Source organism: Hippoglossus stenolepis, chromosome 5 (assembly GCF_022539355.2).
Source record: "Hippoglossus stenolepis isolate QCI-W04-F060 chromosome 5, HSTE1.2, whole genome shotgun sequence".
Taxonomy (NCBI): domain Eukaryota; kingdom Metazoa; phylum Chordata; class Actinopteri; order Pleuronectiformes; family Pleuronectidae; genus Hippoglossus; species Hippoglossus stenolepis.
The window spans coordinates 13,008,320-13,031,923 of record NC_061487.1 but is presented as its reverse complement, the minus strand read 5'-3'; the positions used below and the strand labels follow the sequence as shown (position 1 = coordinate 13,031,923).

At 40.8% G+C, this 23,604-nt stretch overlaps 1 protein-coding gene across 14 annotated transcripts in view; it reads left to right on the top strand.

Annotated features, from left to right (window-relative positions):
- Window positions 1–23,604, top strand: part of tjp1b (tight junction protein 1b) — a 62,439-nt gene that overhangs the window by 9,690 nt on the left and 29,145 nt on the right. For 12 of the 14 annotated variants that reach the window (XM_035157637.2, XM_035157638.2, XM_035157629.2 and 9 more), the window contains one exon: window positions 7,245–7,386. In XM_035157637.2, the coding sequence (XP_035013528.1) occupies window positions 7,245–7,386 (142 nt within the window). Of the gene's footprint in view, window positions 1–7,244; window positions 7,387–19,039; window positions 19,244–23,604 lie in introns of those variants that run through there. The other 2 variants (XM_035157634.2, XM_035157636.2) reach the window with 2 other exon arrangements.

Genomic DNA, 23,604 nt, shown 5'->3' with positions numbered 1-23,604 from the left:
CACTGGGAATGTCATCATCGAGCTAACCATGTGGTAAACCATCATCATCCCTCCTCTGCCTCCCACTGCTGTGCTGTAACTCATTAATAAAATGCAAAAAAAAACAGAAGCATGAAACATGGTCCTCTCCTGTTTTTATTGTCCAGGCCTCACACACGCCTCTCATGGTCATGTCCACATTAAACGATTTCCACCCATACGCAGCTCCCAGCATGTGTCTTTGTGTCCATCCACCTGTTCAGTGTCCTCATTTCTCTGTGTATGCTCCAGTATATTTCAGGGGACCTCCTCTAACTCCCTCACTCACCCTCTCTGTGTCTCTCCTCCTGCGGCCTTCTTCTTTTGTTTACTTTAAGACAGTCTTCCTCCTCTCATTCCCTTTTTCGTCGCTGTAAGCAGATTGCTGCCGGGGCTGCTACTTGTGTGTATGTGTGTGTGTGTGTGAGAGATGTAGTTTCCCCTAATTACAGCCGGATAACCATCTTGTTTGAAAGCAAAGATGGTTAATTAGGAGTCAATGGGCTCAATGGCACTCTGATAGCGAGTGTTCCACACAGAAATCCATCGTGTGGCGTGGATCATTTAGCCACATAATGCAGCTACACTGGCTCTATAGTGTGCGTGAGGCTTGTCTATTATCACCACCTCCTAAAGCCAAACTAAATCAGCTCCTAAACCGTTTCTGTCTCGCAATCAAGGACAAAACATTAAAGCTGAAAATCTCCGGGCATCATATTGTCACGAGGAAGATTATCGTGATCAAAAGAAGGTTTAGAGAATCTCACACAACCACAACCTGGATGTTGGAACATGTGAAAATTACAATCCAAGCTGAGACAAATGCAAATCATGCAAATACATTGTTTTAGTATGAGGATATTTGTATTTTACAGTGTGCACATCATTTACTACTGTATCATAAATTTATTCATTTACGAGAGTATGCCCATCTCCCCTTTATACACAGTGATGTCACTAAAGTCAAAGTGCCGCTGTAACCTCAGCGGGGGTCAAACGCTTATCACATGCAGCTTTTTATCTCTCGGTCTCTTTGGCTAATCAGTTCCTTAGTCATCTTCTTATTGGCCTAATTTCCCTCCTGGGAGGAGATGAGGGATTTCACTGAGGACAGAGGACTCCTTTCATGTTTCTTGATTCTTCTGATTCTGTACTCCTAACCCTAATATCTCCTCATTTAGGTCGATTTTTGGAAAGGGCTCCTGGTTTCATCTATGTGCACTGATACAAAAGGCTAAACTAGTTATGTAACTCCTGGAGCAAACTCTGACCTTGTTAGAGTATTTTTTTTTACAGCTTGAGTGAAGAGCAGTTGCCTCAGATGTAAAGACAATACTGAGCCAAGCCATTACAAACACTGATCACGTTACAATTAGTATTTTTGTTTCTAAAGTTTTAGCACATTTAAAGAATCACAATAGGGATTTTGTATGTTACACTCCATCTCGTGTTTTATCATATACAAATGTGTGCTAATTGTGATATTCAGAACCAGAACACAATGTTCATATCTACTTTTGTTGAAGACATTTGGCTGTTGAGCAGACACTTAATATTTCGGATTATATTAGACCCAAACACATGAAACACTTCACATGATTTGATCATGCCGATGTGATTGCAGACTCCAGTTTGTTTAACAATAATTGCTCTTAAACCAAATGTATTGTGTGTTTGATAGTTACTGTGTCTTAACGCATGTTAACCTCTCCATTACACGCTTAAAAAACACTGAGTCTGTATTCGTGCCAAGTCCCTAATTCACTAATTCCATAATATCATATGGAAGCACTGGCTTGGTCCTTTAAGATTAATAATCAGAACATACAACCATTCGGAAAAAGCCTCTAATAAAGAGTTTAAGAACTAAAGAAAACACAAAGGCGTTAAGATGTGCTCATGTACAGAGACAGAAACAGCTTCACTCTTTTTAAGATCCTATCAAACTGATATATTTGTAAAATGGTGATAGTTAAAAATACATAAAATACAGAAGCTGGTGTTAATGTTCATATGAAATGTTAAATCTCTTTGTCATCCTCATCTATCATTAGTAGATGTGATAGAAACTATAATTGTTTCAGAAATTGTAGATCTAGTTATAGTAGTAACTAGTACTACTGGTAATTTGATTAAGCTTCCTTCCCTGTGGATCAAACTGCCCTCAGCAGTTGCTGCACTCTATCGGGATTTCCGAGACCGCCTCTCTATTGGTTTAAGCTTGTTCCACAAATGATATTGATAATTTGATTAAAGTGACCTTTCAAATCAATACAGCTATACTCATTAGCACTGTCCATGAAAATACTCCAGATACACACCACTGGAGCTGAAACGGAATCTATGGCAGTTATATTTGAGTTACCGATATTAACATTCTCTAAACAGATTTGCTGGTTTTCTGTTTCATATATACAGATTTTATATTCTGATAAATATGAGTAATCTAATGGAACATGTGATTGTCAAATGTCATGATGTTTAACTTCCAAGATCAAACAATTATTGAAAAATACATATTAACCAAGTAATAACGAATAATAACTATATACCCTCCCCCATTCATGATTTGGAAAGGCACTATGGATTACATTGTTAATATTCATTATCATTTATCATACAGATGTATGACAGGATGTGACATCACTGACAGACACGCCAGCGTAAACAGAAAAATGGCTCCATTGCGTTTATATAAAGAAACGGCTCAGTGTATAATTCATGAATCCTGTTTTTTAAGGTTGCTTTTTACATAATTGCAGCATTAATTCTGTCCCATTTCTGGTCAAATAATCAGAGCCGCTTCCCGTTCTGCTGATCTCACAGCGTGTGGCGGTGAGATTACACACCGCTCTGCCTGAACACTTTCACCAGCGAGCAGAGACTGCATGAGCCATGTGCATCATATTCTCCCAAAATTAGAGGAGACGCAGCTCCGCTCGCCCTTTGATAAAGACTGAATAGCAGCAGCAGCAGCAGCAGCCGCAGCGGCAGCAGCAGCTCTCTAAATTGGGATTAGTCTTTGCAACCAGATGTTCCACTTGCCTGCAGTCTTAAAAACCCACTCCCCCCTGAACACAGCCAAAGATTGGCATTAACCTGACTTAATGAACTTTACACTCTGTTGCAAGCCTGCAGGGATAATACAACAAGTCTATTGTGTTTATGTAATGTTTCCTTTTATTTTTAACTTGCGCCTTTTATCTGAAACAAAAGCAGGCAGATATCGTGTTTATAGCTCATTTAGACTTGCACTCGTTGTTGAGTATGATTGTGTTTCTCTTACTTTGTGAGTTTTATTGTGTCTGTGTGTGTGTATCAGACACTGGTCAGGATCGCTCTCTGTGTTAAGTGTTATATTAGCACTGGCCAGGATGGGAGGAATGAAGTGTAACATTGCCTATTGACCTGCTGATGAAGCAGTAGCCGTTATTGCTCAAACTAATCGTACTTGATGGCTTCTCCAGGCCGAGCGAGGGAAGAGAGGAACAGCAGCATAAAGTCCTGCAACTGATAAATGTGTGCATCCGTCGCTCTTTCTTTTTAATGGCATCAGGCTCCTTCATGACCTTATCTGTGAACCACATTATCAAACTATTTTGTGGACGGTGCAGTGTTCAGAGAGACTACAAAATGTGATCATCAGATCATCGGATCAGGGCAGAGCCGACACATTTGTACCATGAACCATCCAAACAGCAAGAATCTGACCTGTTTGCTAAAAAACAACCATCTGACTTCAACAAAGAAGAAAAAGACACATCCTGCCCTTTCTGTGATATTATGTTTGGGAAAATTTGACATTTTGGAAAGGACACTTATTCTCCTCCCTACATGAAAGTAACATCAAGACTGGAACCACGGGGAAGCAGAAAACCTGGCTCTGTCCAATCGTAACACAGTCTCCTCACCAGCACCTCTGAAGTTCACTCATTCACACTTGTCATTTCCTTACAGTATAAAAACAATTCCCAGCTGCGGTTTAACATGGGGTTATATGCTGGACTACAGTATTTCTCGTCTGGGAGGAGCCATGATGCTCCTGACAATTCTTGCAAGAAATAAAATTGCATATAATCCCTTGTAAGACTGCAGTGTATATTTGCACAGAGATGAGGTAGCTGTTGCCATTGCTTCCATCTGAGGCCTTGTCTCCACTACTGCAGATATTTTATTTGACTCCCTCGTTGTTTAAACTATCTCCATTCAGATAGAACACAAAAATACTGTCAAACAAACAAATGCCTGGGCTAAGTGTACATTAACGATCCGTCAAATACCAGGGAAGAACTTTGTGAGCACGCTCAGTAAGCTCATTCTCCTTTGGCGGGAGTAATAATATCAACAACAATGGTAGCGCATTTTTTATTCACCTTTGTTTCGTCACCTTATCCTTTTTTGCAAAAAGCCTCAATGTGCTATGATATACACAAAGCGAAAGAGGGCATGCACAAAGTAAGCTGTGATGTCACCATGTCACAAACCCACCATCTCTTGAAAATCTGCACTTTGGAAGGCGTTTGTAAAAATCTCAAATCAAATCTTAAAATGTGTTTTAAATGCCGTTTGTGTACAAGAGGATCAAAGCCCATCTGCTGGCTGTAGAGTCATAATTAGCATGCAAACATTAGCGTGGTATTAATCTTGTCATATCAGCTTAACTCTTGGCAAGAAAAGTGATAATCTCAATTCCCGAAATGTCAAACTAGTCCTTCAAAATGTAGCATGTGTCATAAATGTCTATAACCACAATGAAGTGGTTATAGACATTCTATGTCACCGTTTTATTATACATTCTCTCGAACCTCAAGTGAAACACATTATACCTGCAAATATTATACATTTCATAGTGAAGAAGAATTCATCACAAAAGCAACGTGAAATCATTCGCTGCACATTATCTCTGAGTCGGCAGAGAAAAGCTGGCATCGTGCTACATTCTGCCTTTGTGGCCTCAAGTGTTTTGGCTTAAATCCATTTCAGAATCAACATCCAAGAAACGAGCCTCTGAATGAGAGGCACTGCACCCGGCCTGTGATACTGTCCAAGCAGCTTTTCTCATTAGTCATGTTTGCTGTATTGTTTATGAGAACGATCTGAGGTCGCCTGTAATTGACTGCATGTAGTGCAGGATGCTTTTACCTTGCATTTGCAGCCAGTGAGCTCTTTACTCAGCTTCGAGTGACTATTGAATTAATGCAGATAGAAAGTGGAAGGTGACGTTCTCTTTCCTCCCATCTTTGTTCGTTCCTCTCTCTCATAATTTCCCCTGCTGGGTCTCCAAACCTCAGGAGCTCCTCAGGGCCTGCTGCCGAGCATGCTAATAGATATCTACTGTCTCCGAGCTGCACCGTGTAGACAGGATTTCTCCTCATTGAATATTGTGTTAGGTAAATCCTCATTAAGAGTGACTGTCCTGACACTGAGAGAAAAGACTGGGGTGATATAGAGGAAGAGAAGAGAAGAGGAGAAGAGAAGAGAAGAGGAAGAAATAATAGTAAAAACGTGAGCTACAATACGCTGTATGAACACAGTGCTATTGCAAAAACATATTATTTACTAAGTTCATTCTGTGGCACTAATGTTACTGCCCTTTCATTATCTTTATCTTCATGATTATTTTCTTGATTAGCCTATTCACCTTTTTTTTTAGATCTTTTAAATGTCAGAAAATAGTAAAAATACGAATGTACAGTTTGTTTTGTGCAGCCAACAGTGACAGATATTTAATTTACATTGATATAAAACTGGAACCAATTAATGTTTAGTATTGCTGCTAAAAAAGAGACGATTAATCTATTAGCAAAAAAGATGCATATTACTTTTTATAGCTCCTCGACCAGTTTAATAATCAATGAATTGTTAAATCTTTAATTAGCTATATAAATTGTATTTGTATGAAGGGCATCCTTTATTAAAGGTTTAGAAATTGTATGCATTGGCTTTATTATTAGTGTATAACAATACTAATGCTTTTATCAGACGTTAATAAGAATTTTCTGGTTGTGAAAAATCTCTGAGGCTGGTTCATCCTCCTCAACAGGACATATGACGCTCTTTTATAACCACTTCCCTCTGAAAAAACCTGCAGTAGCTATAGACCATCATTTGTTTTTTGACATCTTTTTATCCCTGTGTCACATGACTTCCACAAGCATATATAGAATACCAACAATCAGGTTTAGGTAAGTTTATTTATTTATTTGTAGCTGTGGGTAGATTTGGTTTGCAGTCTAAGAAAAAGGCATCTGTTTGACGGACAGCACAGAGAGAACATGATCACATGTAACAAAACATTAGAAAGGCTAAAATAAAAGAGCAATAAAAAAAACAACAGCACTGGTCCTAACAACCGATGCTAAATTAAAATGGCAAGAAAAACCTCAGAATAAATACATAGACAATGGTTCCTATTGTGTCTGTGTCTTCTAAATAAGGCCTTATGACTGATCCACAAAACATCAGTAATTTATTTTATTCATCATCATTTAAACATTTAGTTACATCAGATGCAGTTCATAAACCCTTAATAAAGAATGCCTTGATAAAAAGTGCTATGTATGTTCTGTACATGCACTTTGAACATGGGCGATAGATGTGGCTGGCCTAGAAATCTGCCCCTGCTCAAGATGGATTGATAAACTCTCAATTCATTTCAGATTTATTCATCCCCACAGGGTCGATTAATTTTGAACCAAACACAACACATTACAAAGCAATTAAGCCGCAAGCGTGTGAAACACAAAGGGAATCAGAAGCGTGGGGTTTTAATGTGGTCAGCAGGGCTTCCATCAGTGTTACTTATTAAATATGCCATTGGTGAAGGAAAACATTACCGGGGGGAATTGATGATGGGTCAACTGTGCCTCTCATGCACATCTCCCCATGAACCAGCTACACTCTGACTGGTGCGGCCCAAAGAGCAGCCGTCAGTGGCTGAGGCTGCAGTGCTTCCTGAACTCCAACCAGCTCCCCTACAGGGCCTCTGTGACATTAAATCCAATTATAGATTTCTTTAAATGCCATTTTATCCAACGGGGCACTGTGGCATTTTGAAAAAGCGCAAACGTGAACACAGTGGGGGGGGTTTTTCTCCTCTACTTCCATCTTGCCTGTGGCACTTTGTCCTGCTGTGATACAGCCATGCTGGGTGTGCACTTACTTGCCCTGATGTACTGCTGTGGTTTCTCTTTGTCCTCCTCCTGCTCCCTCCATGCTGACCTCAGGATACACCCCAGCCCAACCGCTGGCTCCGTCACAGCAGCGTCGTCAGCGAGCACCGCACAGGGCAAGCCGTCACTCCGCCGCATCAAGGGCCGCATACACAGGAGCAAGAGCCTGGACAGCATCGATCTCCTTGACTCCAATGTAAGTACACTGACTGTACTGCAAACACGATGCATTAATGAACTGAATCTAATTACAGACACAGTAATACATGACCAAAGTGTGCAGAACTAACAATCCAGCCATCTGACATGAGAAAGCTTTGATTATAGTAAAAATAAAACTTTTAGACTGTCTCTCTCTATTTGATTTGTGACTTAAAACACTATAAGAGACAGATAAGGGATTGTTTAAGCATCCAGCATATTATTACATACTCCAAATACAGACACTTGCTGTTTGAAATGTCCATAAAACTATTAATCGACAAAAAAAGGCTTGCACAAAGCAAGTATAGGGATCTAGTTATCTTGGGTACATTCACACAATCTGTGGGATATATGCGATACATATATATCATGATAAAGATAAAACGTTATTATTTAAAACTACTTCGATGAGATGCCAGGGAACAGGATTTGGCCTCAGGAGTCTCTTACATCACAATGATTTTTGAGCACTGCACACAAAGATGGCAAATGATGGCAGAGTCACATATCACAAAAGAACATTTCTCGTAAATTGCGGATCATTTCGATTGCCCTAGAGGGCCCTTTCATTTTCATGCACGAGCCAAATGTAAAGCATTTGATTCCATGCACATTATAGTGGAGAGAATTCTTCACAGTTTTGGAAACAGAGCTGAAAATGGTTTTATTGCTGCTCCATCATGTCAGAATGTTATTGTATGTATATTTGAGACTTAATCTCATGTCTGTATGATAATATGAGGCTACAGCAGCAAGACAGTTAGCTTAGCCAAGACACTGCACTAAACAGCTGGCCAGCCCTGGTTTAATCTGTATGGTGAAGTGTAGAAATGACATGTAGTGGTTTTACAGAGGAAAAGAGATATACTATGAAAAATAGGGACATTTAGAGCTGCTGGAAGGAGCCTGGCTTTCTGTCTCCCACTGTTTCCAGCTTAATGCTAAGCTAACTGGCTGCTGGCTGAAGCTTCGTGTTGACCAGGTAAAAATAACAGTGGTGACAAAGACTCTGTCCCTTCAATTAAAGGGAGTAGAGCGGTCGTCCTCTAACCAGAAGGTCGGCTGTTCGATCCCAGTCTCCCACATCTGCATGCCAAAGTGTCCTTGGATGCACCGTATGACTGTGTGTGTGAGCGGATGAATGGCAAATGGTACCTTAAAGCGCTTTGCGTGACTAGAAAGCGTTACAAGGTTACAGACCACTTTTACAATATCAATGAGGGAAACACCTTAACAAGGAAATCTTATTTTTTAATCACAGAGTTGGATATTCATTCTTTTTTCATTTTTACCTCTCATCCATTTTTTTCAGTTTTTAAATTAAAAAAAAGGTGAAGAGACGATAATGTTTTGCAGCAACTGATGTTTGATGGAAACATTTTAAATTAGATTTGAACATCAAGGTGGTACAAACACATCTTGTGTTCACAATCCCTTTCAGTAAACAAGTGTCTCAGGTGTTTAAATCCTTAAACGCCTCAAAATGTTCTCCAAAGCTCGAGGTGCAGCTCTTGTCTTTTTAACCTCACTGAATGATCATGAAATATCTGCTTTTGAGTGGGTTTTTTTTATACAAAACACATAATAATTCACAAAGCAGTGTTTCAGATGCAGATCTTTGATGTGTGTAAATCAAAGCACACACACTTGTATTACACACACACGTACCTTGTTGTTTCCAGACAGATCAGTAGACTGCTGCAGGGCCTCAGCCTCAGGGGAATTATATCGTGTGGATGGCTATAACCTGACTGTGAAGTCATCACAAACGCTCCATCTCATCAAAAGACACCAAAAAAAACACTCAGCTGGTTGAATTATTGATAAGTCTTGGTCCGCAATGGTATCATTGACTTCTGCTGATTTGCAATGGCTTGAAATCATAGCTTATTAATGTTATTTGAACATTAAAAGTTCTTTGAAATGCTCTTAAGCGTAGCTCGAGAGTTAATCTTTCTTCAGCAACTCTCTGATATGCAGATTTATTAACGAGATCAATAGTAGACAAATTATAATTTGACCTGACGATGGCACTTCATCACGATCATCAAAGGGATTATTCATCCTGGGGGTGGCAGGGAGATGAGACATTTCCCTCAAAACCTTGTATGTCACCCTCATGCTCATAGGAGAAGTCAAGGATCAATGAAAACATGAGGAGACATCGTCTGAGGATACATTGATATCTGTAACACATTTTGTGCCTGTCTGTCCAGCAGACGTTTTGCAGAGGTTTTGCACAACTAGGCAAAAATGACATCTTGCTGGCGGAGATTGTTCGACGTAAGAGAATCATAGAAGTCGGTACAGAAGGATTCATCCTCTGAAGACCATTTAGTCTTCAAAATGTCAATCCATCCACTTGTGGTTTAAACATTTCAGTCCGATCAGCGGTGAACCTATTGGCTACTTGCAAAACAGTATTATCTGGCAAGTATGACGTATGATTATGATTATTTCTAAGGAATATCAAGCCATTGCACATTCATAAGAAATAGTAATTCATCAGAATTTGAAGTTGCCATTTGACCCTACCCCCCCTTCTTCAACGCAAAGTTATGCCCTTTAACCGAATGACCAACAGATCGACATTTAAAAGCAGTGAAAATATCACAGCACTTCTCAGTCCTACCTTCATTTTAAAAGTAATCACAGAATCACTCACAAGTTCCCATCTAGTAAACCTGTCATTGATATGTTGGCGGTGGAGGCTTTTAGGCTGTAATTGGCAGATTAGTGGTTGCCTTGATTTGGCGCCATACACAGACGAAGTTCATCTGAGTGGAAAACGCTGTGTAATGACTCTGTCTTGTCTTATCCTCTCCTGTTCTGTAAGTCACAGCACATTACGCGCATTTGTCTTTATGGCCCGCCGCTCAGAGGACGCTTCTAACGGCCACTATCTCACCAGAGAGCTCCGAGCTGAGGCGCTCCTGGCCTTTCCACGGTATATTTCTTTTGTACGGGCTGTGTGTGCACTAGAGGAAAACTTGCTGACTTGCCCGAACTCAAATGCAGCTGATGGAAGTAACGGTCCGCCTTACAGTGAGTGATGAGACTGCAGGATGCTGAGCTGAGGAGCAGTTTCCATTGCATCCTACTAAAATGTCACAACAGACACAGCGCTGCCTCTGTGCCTCACGGCGATTCGCAGGCGTTTGCAAACATAAAACAGCTCCAACAGGAAAAGTGAAGATATTAATCACACACATGTATTAATTTAGCTCCATAACTATCATTGCCCATCAGCGTTGAGCTAAATAATCAATAGTAGTTAAGACTTTGTTTGTATCGATTGCTTCTTTTGATTGCTTTTCTCTCTTGATAGTCAGGGGAGGACTTTGGCACCGGGCCCACTCCCGCTGTCATTTGTGTTGGCAAGCAGCGCACTTGTTCACAGAAAGCTTGAATCAGATTTTAGTGCTAAGGCTGCAGAAAGCACAACAGAGATGGAGAGGGGGGGAACTACAGTCTTTTATGCACCCGGTGCCTTTGTTTGCTGAAGTTATTTTTCAGTGTTCATCAGTGACACATCCACTCATTTAAGAGTGGCAGCGTTTACACTGGTTCTTATGATGATGAAGATTTCCCTTCTTTGCTACAGTGTGTGTGTTTTTAGATGGTTACGGAATATGCAGCTCATCTTTATGTGCATTATATTTCATCATTTCCATGATAAAAACAACGTCTTTTACACACAAACACAGAACCCACTTTGTAGCCCTGCTGCATTTTGGATGCTAAACTGAGGTTGCTGTTTTTGATTGTGGGAGAACGATCCATGCAGAATTTTTCCTGCCCTCTCAGCTGTTTTGGGAAAATGTTAGAGGAATATTTACTGCAGAGGCCATAACCAGGTGAGCTGCAGAAAAAAACAATTAGCCAGAGAAGATACAACTAAAGCAGAGATGAAAAACGTAATTAAATTAATTATTCCTTCACAGATCAGGATCAGTCATCAAACTGGGCCTTGAGCTTTGCCTTGGTCAACGGCTTAATCTCTTATTAGTTCTGCTCGCCCCATCTCACTTCTAAATTCCCATCCTTGGCTGCAGCCTGCCGTGGACAGACGCGCTCTCCCCCCTTACCACCACCAAAAAAGCCCCAGCGTAAGCATTTATTCGCTGCTCAGTCTTCGGAAAGTGCTGCAGATGCATTATACGGGGGAGAGAGAGCAACTGCAGCTGAATTAACCAATCTGCATATTCAGGGGCCTGTTAGAGGAGATTGTTCCCGTGTGATGAAGGCATGGAGGTGCATGAGGGTGGGAGCTGCAAGGCTGGACCTGAGTGAGACACACCACAAAGGCTGTGGAGAGGGAGAGAAGGGGGCAGAGCACGGGGGAATGCAGCAGATTTATCACCACGAACACTGTAGGAGGCCTTATTGGAAGGAGGAGAGGGGGGGCAAGGGGAGGCTCTGTGATTGGAGCTGCAGCTGATTTTCTCTGGCTGAGACGGGTTTGTTATGTAAGAACAGAGTCGAACGGATGCTGGTTTATTTGTCCTACAGGTGATGAGCTCTGGGGGATGGTTGGAGGTGATGGAGGGGGGTTTGTGTGTGACAGCGAGGTGGAGCTGGTCATGCGTGATGCATGCAAAGGTGGTGTGCGTGATGCCATGAGCTGATGACAGATGTTGAGTTTGTTTCTGGAGGCTGAGACTCAGGATCAAGACCTACCTATGTGTCCTCTGATGGGACATATGGTAGGTCACTATAAGCACTGTGCACTGTGTGTATCCATCATTACATCTTGACTTTAAAGCCTCCCCAGCAGTGTTTTGTTTTTATGGTCGGCCTCGCGTCCCTCATCTGCGACAAATCATTTCGGGAGAGAAGACTCAAAGCCACATAAATCTAAACTACTACTATTGACTTTCCCACGTGATTTATGACATAAATGAAATTAGAGTAGTGGAAAAAAACCTAGAGCTAAACCAACATCACATACAATTATTTTTTTTGCAACAAAAGCCTTGTCTGAGTCTATCATTACCACCATAATAACAGCCTGCTGTTATAATTTGAGCTTATTCTTGAGGAGCGCTTGCTTTGTTATTCCGCCCATTCGAGTACTTGAGCGTCAGGTCAAGTGAAGGACAACCAGCCGGATGATGTAATGTTTGTAGGGAGTCAAGATGGTGGCCGTGGCGGGGAAGTCAAGCATGACGAATGAAGCACTGGAGTCAAGACAAGTTAATCAATCACAGGGTTTGATGCTCTGTAGATTATATTGCCTGGTGATTGATTATCATGAGACGAACACATACAGTTTTTGGAGGCGATATGTTTTGTATGTTCACGGCAACTAAAATAAGATTCTATCAGATGGCAAATACACTCTGGATTTCTTGCCCACAATGTATTAAAATCACGTTTGGATGTGATGTAAAATGTTACATAATATCCCATAATGAACACATCTTTAATGTTTTGAGTTGTTGGTGTGTTATAAATTAGGTATTATGGCTGAAACTGTTATTTCCTTTATTCAATAATCAAATGATTACCTTCTTGAGTAATAAGCTGATCTATTAGTTTATGAAGTGTTAAAATAGTCTCGTAAAATATTTTAAAAAATGACCCACCAGAATTTTAACAACCGTAAGTAAGGTTTGCAAATATAACAGTTACCCACACTTCATATTTACATTGAATTTACAATGATATAAAACAGAAGAAGGCAGGAAATACTCACATTTAAGAAGCTGGTATCTGCACGTTTTTGTTTTTTGCTAATTAATTGCTAATTAATTGATTAATCATTTCAGCACTATACATCAGCAGTTGAATGCCATAATGTATTTTCTATATCCTTATATATCTCAAGCAACATGTAGTGTAAAGCAGATAAGCATATATATACATACATAAGATGTGTCACAATACAATAGTAGCCATAAGAAAATCTTATTAAGACCTAATTGCCAGAGTGATTCCAAAATGCATCTATTCTGTGTCTGAGAATGAATGAAAGGAAGGAAGTGTGTGTTCACAGTGCATTTATAAGTGAGTGTGTGTGTGTGTGTGTGTGAGGTGGGTCAGTGGTGTGTGAGTGTATCACACGGCCTGCCATGTTTGCTCGACATGTAGGATGTGTGTTGATGCCCCGGGAGGCACCATATGCTGTTTAGACTCATCAACGGTGGGCCCGAAGGTGAACAACCCCTGCTCCTTCTTGTGTCTCCCTCAGTCAGCTCATGCGTGCATCATCAGCCAGCAGGGGTGGAAAACACGCAAGGAGCCCTCTCTCCTCCATGCTCCACGTTTTCATGCGACCATAAATAATCTTGAATATAGATTTCCTCTTGCACAGCTTGACATGGCCAGGCCTGAGCTGATGAATAGAGTTCAGCTGGAGTCCTGCAGAGGGCAGAGTTTTACTACATAAACATACAGGAGCACTAGTGCAACAGCCATGTTTGTGTAGCTGATGGACAGAGACACAGAACGGAGGGGTTGGATGTGCAGATTATTTATTCCGGATATTGAATTTAAATGTTGAGTTTTTTATATGTAGTGATAAAAGTACAGTGGTGTTTGCCAATATTAATACAATCATAAATACTATAGTGATAAGAGGTATAAGGTGTATTGATGCTCATGTGTTGGGGTTTTCCAAGCAGCCAAACAAACAGTGAAACCCCCCCCACCCATCGGATGTATTACGTTAGGGGAAACCTTGCGCTGTTATCTATGTTAAGAATAATTTCGTTTTTTTTTCTCACTGGATTTATCAATATGTCAAACTGTAGTTGTGATAAAATGCATTTCAAGCGGTTTACAGTATTGTCGGGCTCCTTTCCGCAGTGCGGTAAATTACCCCTGGGTAATGTTTTCCCCCCTTTTTTTCCTCCACCTACCTCTTTTACCCCCGTCGCCTGCCCTGCACAATACCCCTCGGCCTGGTCTGAAGGGAGCACCTGATCCCAGACCACCAGGGCTTCTAATTGCTTCACTCTCTTCCTGAGCGAGGTTGCTCCCTCGGGACAAAGCGATGAATAGACAACCACTTATGAATCCAAACTAATTTAAAGGTCTGTTTGATGGGAGATAAAAATATTACAGCCACTTCATTTATAATTTAACTGCCAGTATACACCACAGGTCACACTGTGTGTAAGGTTATTCCACTCCTGTGTTTTTGAAAAACACCGTCGATTTTTAGAGAATTTTTTTTTCAATGAGAAGCCTCAGAGTATTTATGGTTAATTAATATGAATAATTAAACATCAATAATCTTTTCCATTTGCATCTGTCTTTGAAATCACAATTGGATTGATCCTGATCTCGCTTAGCTTTCCCTGAGGAAATCACGGTTAGCTCTGCAATCTATGATCCGGGCAAGTATTCAAAGACAGAATAATTCAATTCCCTGTTTTCCTGCTTAAAAAAACATCTCTGCCGTACATGCATCCACATTAACTGATTGGAATTGTTCCTCTTTATTAGCATTTGTGCTCCCTCCTGGGCTAAACATACTTAGGTGATTGCTTGGTTGCTACTGTGCATAATGCTGTAGTTTGATCCAGAGAGGATTTGGATGTTGGTGGCCTGTTGTCACATGATCCGCAGGCCGGGGATGTGAGGTCATTTTATGTCACCTGATATGTCTGAGCTCTCAGCTGTTGGTGGGAAAATGAGATGGAGATTACAGGTTCATTTGAGGAATCTTGAAAAATATGTATATCATTCCTGCACATGGGGCTTTATTTTGTAATTTTAGCTCACTGAATCGGTAAATCCAGATTTGTGCTCGAGTCAATCACCTCCTTTATGTTCACAGTGTCAGATTATGTCCTTCCTCTTATTTCTTAAGCTCAAAATCTTTATTTATTTATACAATTTTATGAAATACCTGCCAAAAAAACTACACTTGTGTAATAGAGTATTGATTAAGGATAATGCTGTTGGCACAATGAGATATTATACATGAATGCAAGAAGCATTTTTTTTTGCCAAATAAATGGTGCATGCACACATACAGTGCCTTATAAGACTGAAATGATTTTAATACCTTGCTTTCTTGCTTTGCACTGATATTTATGAATTAATACTGTTATAGTTATTTCATTGCACCAATCCACTGCAGTTAACGCAACACAAATATGTCAAACATGCATCTCCTGAGTACCAGATGCGGAAATAGTTGTTAATAAAATATATACTTTTTAGAGTTCCCTGAACTACAAGATATCAAACCACAAAGAGAAAAATTTATAATCTGTAAAATGTATTACCCCCTTACATAAAGAGCTGAGCACACACAATCCCAAGGAGACCCGAGCCGACTGCATCGTTATTATAATTATTATGTGTGTTCAAAGCAGAATGTTACAGTGAAGGTGAATGATGAGATAGTTCTCCTATTGTGAGGCAGGTGGTACAATCACAAACTGTAAAATCAGCTGCTAATAAGCTGGACGGAGATCAGGCGGCTGCAGCCAAACTCCTGCACGTTTCAGCTGCATTTTACTGCTGCACAGCCTCAGCTCACTAAGGTCATACTTCACTCTCCTATAAAGCGCCTTTTGATAAGTGTTTTTTTTTTACTGCTGACTTCACAAAATATCTCAGGCTCGCATGGATCATAGATCCCTCTCTCTCTCTCTCTCTCTCTCTCTCTCTCTCTCTCTCTCTCTCTCTCTCTCTCTCTCTCTCTCTCTCTTCAGCTCTGATTGTGCTGCACCATGTAATCATGTGGCATTATGAAACCCTGTCCAAGGAATTTCTGTCCTGAACTAATAGGTCGGCTGTCAAGTCGGAGCTGCTGTCTCATGCTAGAGGTCAGAGATACTGACAGAGGACGACACGGAAATCACAGAAACACAAGCCTCTGCACAGTAGCCAGCTCACTCCATTATGGTATTACACTGCTGTACTTCAATTTGTAAAACTAAAGACTTGATAACAAGATAAGAAGCACAAAGTTAGGGTATCATCTTGCAGCTTTGGCAGCACGGTGTCACATAATATCACGTTCTTTTCCCCCTCACAATTGCATTTATTTCTCCTCTGCTGCAGTGCTATGTTTAACGTCTGTCGTGTCATTCAATAGCTGCAGCCATTAAAGCTCATAGATGGTCACGCCAACCTTTGCTTAGTAGGCTGTTTTCCTGACCTGCACAGCTGAGAGGTGACTCACTCACCATCAGGGGCAGTGCTCCCTCTAAAAGCCAGCCTGCTGTGAATTTCTAATTTGCTCCTCCACTCGTGTGATCCGCTCCTGCAGTCGTACCCCGGTTCGGATGCTGTCTGTGTATAAAAATGTGCTAATGGGGGAGAGAAGGGGGCTGCGTAATTCTGCTGCACGGCATGTGGAACTCCCTCTGTGCGGTTGGAGCCAGTGATGCAAACACTGTCTGTAGCATTAACAGAGGGTATTTCAAGGGCTTCAACTGAGATGCATTAAGCAAGTCCACATCCTGGCCTATTCCATCACACATGCATGCGGATGGGGAAATCGTTTGCAGTCATTCATTTCCATGGGGGTTTGATAGTTTGATTACATGTCTCTGCCTCAATACTAAAGCAAGTTTTAATCTTGTGATATGATGATGATCACTATTGACTACATCTAGCATCATCTAACCATTTAGCCACATGCAGGTTTAAGAAAAATTCCCCTTCTTTTGTTGAGTTTCCTTTATATTGTCATCATATTTTGTTGACCCACAGGATATTTATGACTGCCCTTGTTTATCTAATTCTTATGACCTTGGCCAACTCACATTCTTCCATTCAAGATGCCCCCCCTCTTCTCCTCCCGATCCTCCAATGGAATCTGCGGCAGGTCTCCTTACGTCAGCAACATTGCAGGACCTCTGTGCTCCTCCGGCATTACATTCAGCCCCCTATCTTCTCCTGCGCTCATTAGTGCCAGAGGTAGAGGTGACAAAAACGGTCACGCAACCTCAAAGTGATAAAATGCACAAAGGAAGGTGCTTCAGAGATTATAAGGTTCTCCTGGAAAAAAGCAGCACAAAAAAAACAAAAAACAGCCTGAAGTGCATGTGATAGAGACTTAAGAGTGGGGTTTGGTGCAGTGCACAATTTACATTCTACTGTATATTGATTAAATCTGTATACCCCATGGGAAGGAGTATTGAGCATCGTGGCTGTAGGGTGGATTTTAGCTCTATCCTCTGCATTTTAAATGGCTTTATGCAGCATGTCATTACTACTAAAGTAGCCTACCTCAGCTTTCCCAATAAAGAGTTTATGTTTGCTATAGTTAAAAGTGTTATCCAAATAGATCTTTGCAGGCAAGGCAATAAAACTTTAAAGTAGAATATCTTACACATTATGGGCCTCTAATCTTCATCCCGCAGAGCGTATTTTTCAGAGAGTTGACACTTTGAAATATGCTGTGGTGTTTTACCCACATACATCACATAGTCTGCTTACAGACACACATGGGAAGGCAGGACAGATTAAATCATCTCTTCCTTGTCCAGTCCTTTGCTTTTAGGGAAGCACAATCAATCAAATTGCTCATTTTTTGCATCTGAGCGTAAAGATGTTCATGTAAAAGCAACATCAGCTGGATGTTAACTGCATCCTGCTGCTGAGTGTTTATGAAGCAGGTGTAAACAAAAAATCCCTGTTTGAAAAAACTGTTCAGCACTTTCAAACGTCTTACTATTTATATCATTAAATAAAGCTAACATCACAATATGAAGAACAGTTTTCAACACCCCAGTGTTTCCGTGCATGAGGGTGATGTCGCTACAGATATAGATCTCTAACTGGTTTATTAGCTCTCTGTTTGATCAGGATGCTTGTAAAGAGCTCTTAAAAAATGGAGCTGCTTACGTCTCATGCCACAAAGGCAGAGCTTACAATGCTTTGTGTGCATAATAGTTTGTTATACCACTGCGGATTGCCTGTAGAAGCAATAGTATAGTATAGTATAGTAACGTATAGTAACGTATAGTAACGTATAGTATAATAAAATTTAAATGCTAAAATGTTAAAGATGTCCCAAGATTTAGGATGAATAATTTATGAAATTTCTAATCAATTTTGATATTTGACTGTTAATATTTTCAGATCAACACAAATAAAAATATATATTTACTTTTTAGCCTAGAAATAGGACAATGTAAAAGACCCCAGTTTATGAGACCACCTATCTCTGATTTGCAGTATAGTTCAAATATAATAAAATATTAATGCCATGAATAAAACTAATAATAGCCTATTAGTAACAGGGTTGCGGTCTCCATATACAGTTATTATGAGCTAATATTGAGCGTGCTATGCCATCAGTGCGAATACACATGCATTGGTACTTTTCTAACAGTGCAGCAGACTCCTGTAATATTGTTTATGATTTATGTTTATTTTGTAAACAATGGATATAAAACGCACGGGTTGCATCCATCCCTCCATGTGCAGTGGGCCACTACCGCTGCCATGTTCACCAGGAGACCCATAGAGCTTCATGGGTGCCTTTCCATCCTCGTCGATGACGGTTTGTTGTCACGCTGGAATGGCGCTCGATGCAGCCGGAGATCTGCTGCTGCCGCTGCTGCCGTGGACCGTCTCTTCCCCTGCATCCCAGCTCCCCTCCCCTCCCGCCCCCTGCGGACAAACCGGAATGGTTTCTTCCAGGCGAACCTGTCACTGTCACCGCGGCAGCCGGAGCGTGAGAGCGGAGGGGGAGAAAGGAAGGCTTCATCCACTGCTGCCATTGCGGTGCGGCGGCCGCTGCTGCTCTGGAGCCACACCGGGAAGATAATTCCATTTCTCTCATTCTCCGTGAGGGGTTCCCCCCCTTAAAGCACGCCGCGAGGGACCGTTGCTTTGTGAGAAGGTGAAGGGGGGTTTCTCAATCTAATCCGCGGGTACGTGGCTGGGGAGAGTGGTTCTGTGTGTGTGTGGAGCGGCAGGCGCTGAGTGGATGTGCTGTCTCCCAGCGGGGACCGATAACGGTGCAAGCCGAGGTAACTTAGCTGCTAGCGAACTGCATCTACGCGCTATGCTAAGCGGTTAGCTAGTTGCCCCCCACCCCCCAAATAAACGCTAACGGTGTCTCCTAGTTGTGGGCATGAATAATTGCGCGCGTCGCCCTCGTGTTCGGCGGAGCTCGTGTTTGGGTTGTGTTGTGTCACAGGATGCCGGGCGCTCGAGCTGTCATCGGGCGCACGGGCTGTTACCGCGTCAAGTGCGCGGAGCGTCCAGGTAACGTTAGCAGGGATGAGCTAGCCTAGCCGCTGGAACAAAATGTCGGCCAGCTATGGGTTGATTTGACCAACAGGGCATCACGGAGGGGGGGGGAGGGCACAGGATTTATGAAGTGTCAGGACTGCCAGAGCCAAAGGAGGGAGCGGTGACGTCAGGTCAGCCGCTAGAAAACACGACAGCGGGTTTTCTAAATTAAAGGGAAGGTCATTGGGCGACTCGCATTGTTTTGATAGTGGTGAGCTGGTACAAGTGGGTGAAGCTAGGTAGCATCCGGCTAACGTTAGCTTGTTGGCTGACTTCAGTGGCACAGAAATACCTGCCCGTCTGTTCGGTCCCTCCAGCTGTCATAATAATGCAGTGTCATGTCCGGAGTGTGTGTGTGTGTGGCTGCAGTTCTCCGAGCAAACTTTCCATCTCTACCACGTCTGATGGGTTCTGCTGCTGCTGCTGACATGAACTAAGAGCAGCAGTCGTCACCTGTTGAATATTGATCACACTGGCCAGCATCCCAGTGTCATGCTGGGATCATAGTATTGTAAATCAGCTTGAATGTATTTACCTAACACCTAACAGTTCTACAAGACAATACTGAATTAAAGCTTCCCCAATGATGGCCAAAATAATAGGTACTAAACATGTCATTAATGTCCCTTTACATTAAGGTTGTGTTCGCTTATTTTGGGAATAGTATAAGTTTGATCAGTTTGTCCTTATATACTTAAGCTGTCTTTGATTTCCCTTATTTACAAGCTTGGGATTTCAAAGCAAACAAAAAATGCTACTCATAGCAATATTATGTAACAATTATAAATTATAGTGTCTAAAAACGAGGATACCTATGTTATATATTTTGTCGACTTGTGTACTTACATTATACTAAATGTTTCCAACACTGTTCCAGAGAAATCACCAATTTTAGACAAGGCAATGGGACATTTCATTTTGGTCGCCTCTTAATTGTATTAAATCTACATTACCTGTCTCTCTTGTAACTTATGGGGCAAGTGATGTATAATGAAGGAAAAACACACTGCTAGCCAGTTAGCCAGTTGGCTGTTTGTTCCCCTCCACTGTTTGTATTGGTCATTCGTAATTGATTATGATCATTCATTACCGTTTGCTACATAACACAAACAAAACTTGAATATGTTGCCTCATACATGTACATGATTTTCACCTGGGTTGCGTCAGGTAGATTTTCATCGGTAATGGTGTTAAAGACAACATTTCCCATGATCCCATGCTGCTTCAGGATGTCATCAAACTAGGTCTTTTGTTAATGTTTTGATTGAAAGACCTCCAGCATCCGAAGTTAAATATCGTAAGAATAAAGTGTGCAGTGATATTACCTATCGTAACTGTAACGTATGTAATTGATATATCTTCCCAAGTGATGTACAAAGATTTATTATCAGTGTTAGACTTCCTGCCCTTGAGTCTATGACTTAATGTGTCATCCCTTGCCTCTTGATAGTGATATTACATAAAATGGCAGTTTGGCAGGGCAACAGATTGGTCAAATGAAGTGGAGGAGGCAGGGTACAGATGCTATCTGTGGCAGCCATTAGATGTTTCATTGGCTGAATGAATTGACTGTTTATTTGAATAATTAAGATGACAGTGTTGTACATTGGATGAGTCTTGCAAACGTGTTGCCTGAGAGGAACAGAATATGTTTCTGCTCAAGGGCAGCCATACATGGTTGGCCTGTAAATCATGTTGCCCTAAGCTGTCATTTGTACAGCAGTCATCTGAGTCATCTTGGTTTTAGGACATGAATCTGATACTTTGCTTACTTAAGTAAAATTTGACTGCGGATTTGTAGACCTGTGTATTTGTAGAAACTGCAATAGGCAAAACAGACATATTAATGAGATTGCATCACTTTATTTATATAATAAGCTGCAGTTTGGAGAAACCTAACCTTGTATATGTTTAACCCCTTCGTTTGCATGTAAGTTAATGTCCAACAAAATGGGTTATTTCATTGAAATAAAACCGAACAGAGTCTATGGCCTCTGGTATTTCTTTGAAGTGAATAATGATCAAATTGTGCACAGAGATGGTGCTGGGGGAAAAAAACAAGAAACGGTGGGAGACTGTAAACATAGCATGTGTTTCAGTGTTAGAGATAGCCTGGAGATACCACCAGGATAAAAAGAACATGATTTTATTGAGCTGGTCTGCACAATCCTGAAGTACTGTATCTCAGTTTACACCATGGATTATTCTGTATAATTACCATCATTGTAAGGGTTTCATCCGTTGAAGTGTGTTTTCAAACTAAGATACATTTTTGACCACCTGTTTAACCTTTCCTGGACTCGTACATCTAATCAGTGATTTTAAATCCGGAGGTGTTTTGGTTTTACAATGGATCATAGTTTAATCCCCTCTCGCTGTTAATGTTCAATTAACTTTTACTCTGCCTGTTGTTTAATTAATTGGCACAAGATTAATTACGTTGCAATGTTTTTTTTCGCTGCTAACTCTGTATTTTAACATCATAGCATTTAATCGGAAAATACTGTAACATCGTTTCTACTTTGTTTCTCAGCGATAAACTGTATCCATGGACAAAAAACGGTATAATTAAAAACTACACTACCAGAGATCAGGTTTTAAAGTATCTTCTTTCATTCCTTAGTACCCTATACCTTCTATACTACATGATTTTAGTTGTTATTGTTATTGGTTCCTTGGACAGTGAAATGTCATTGCTTTGATACATGGCTAAAGCTGAAAGTTCTTATTTAACATTCTTTATAATATGACATTTTAAAGTCTATGTTATAATAGTACAGCAAATCTCTCTGTCTTTACAAATGGCGTGTTCACACTATGGTTTTGGCTCCAGTTTTGCCAGCTTCCACACAGAAGTTACTTATATAAATCAAGTCCATTGTAAATTGCTCTTTAAAATGGGTGTGGAATTATCAGGAGGAAGATGCTTAACAAATCGCTCCTCTGCATCACATTTTAGCGTGAGCAGTCTTTTACTTCCAGTCCAGAAACATCCCTTATCATTGGCACATGTCATTGGCTGCGTTGTCCTCATTTCAATCACAGTGCCTGTGAGGAGGTGGGGCGCAGGTCAGTGGCTCAGCTTATCAGCACATTCCTGCCCTCCTGTGTGCTTTGTGTGGGGCACTGATAACTTCCACTGGGCTGAAAGAGTTCAGGAGCTGATTTCTTGGTCCATGTGTTCGGGACACAATGAGGCTCTGGCTATGATCATTGGCTCCAGCTGTGTAGTCTGAAAATAGGCTCTGCTCATACCGAATACTGCTATCCAACTATCAAAGGCATGGTGCTTATTATTATTTTATTACATTGTTATTTTGTTAATAGTTTATTTACATATAATACTAAAAGCATACTGTTCAAATCTTTGTATTTTCGAATTAAAAAAATCTTATTTTTATGGTATAATTTGCATAACATTAAGATAAATAAAATAATTATCCCGAGTATTTCTACTTAAAGCAATGTGAAAACAATTTGTAGTAAGTTTCCGCTCATTGCTTGGTTGTTAGGACTGTAACTTTATTTTTAATTTAGCACTGTATATCAGGCACCTGGTACCATTTAGTATATAAGATCTAGATATTTTCAGATAAGATCCAGATATTTACATGTGTTGGTGGAGACCAAAAACAGAGTTAAAATAGAGTGTATAGTGGACTCATTCACCATGTGGCCAGGAACATGACTCCGCATTTATGATTAAGTTGCAAGATAACTTTTGGTTGTGTCTGTTTTCCATATTAACTTAAACACTGATAAAATGTTAAAGTTACGTTCACAACCTCCTCTGCCGATGTACCAGATCTACACTGTTGGACAGAAAGTGCACAGGCACCAACACTATGACCCTGAATTAATGTTGTATTAATAGCTAATCATCGTGCTGTCTTAACACAGCATATCACACAATCTAATTTGTGCACAGGTTTAAGACGTAGACCCAAAACATCTTTGACACGAGAGATTTTATAAAATGTTTGATTTCCACTGGTCA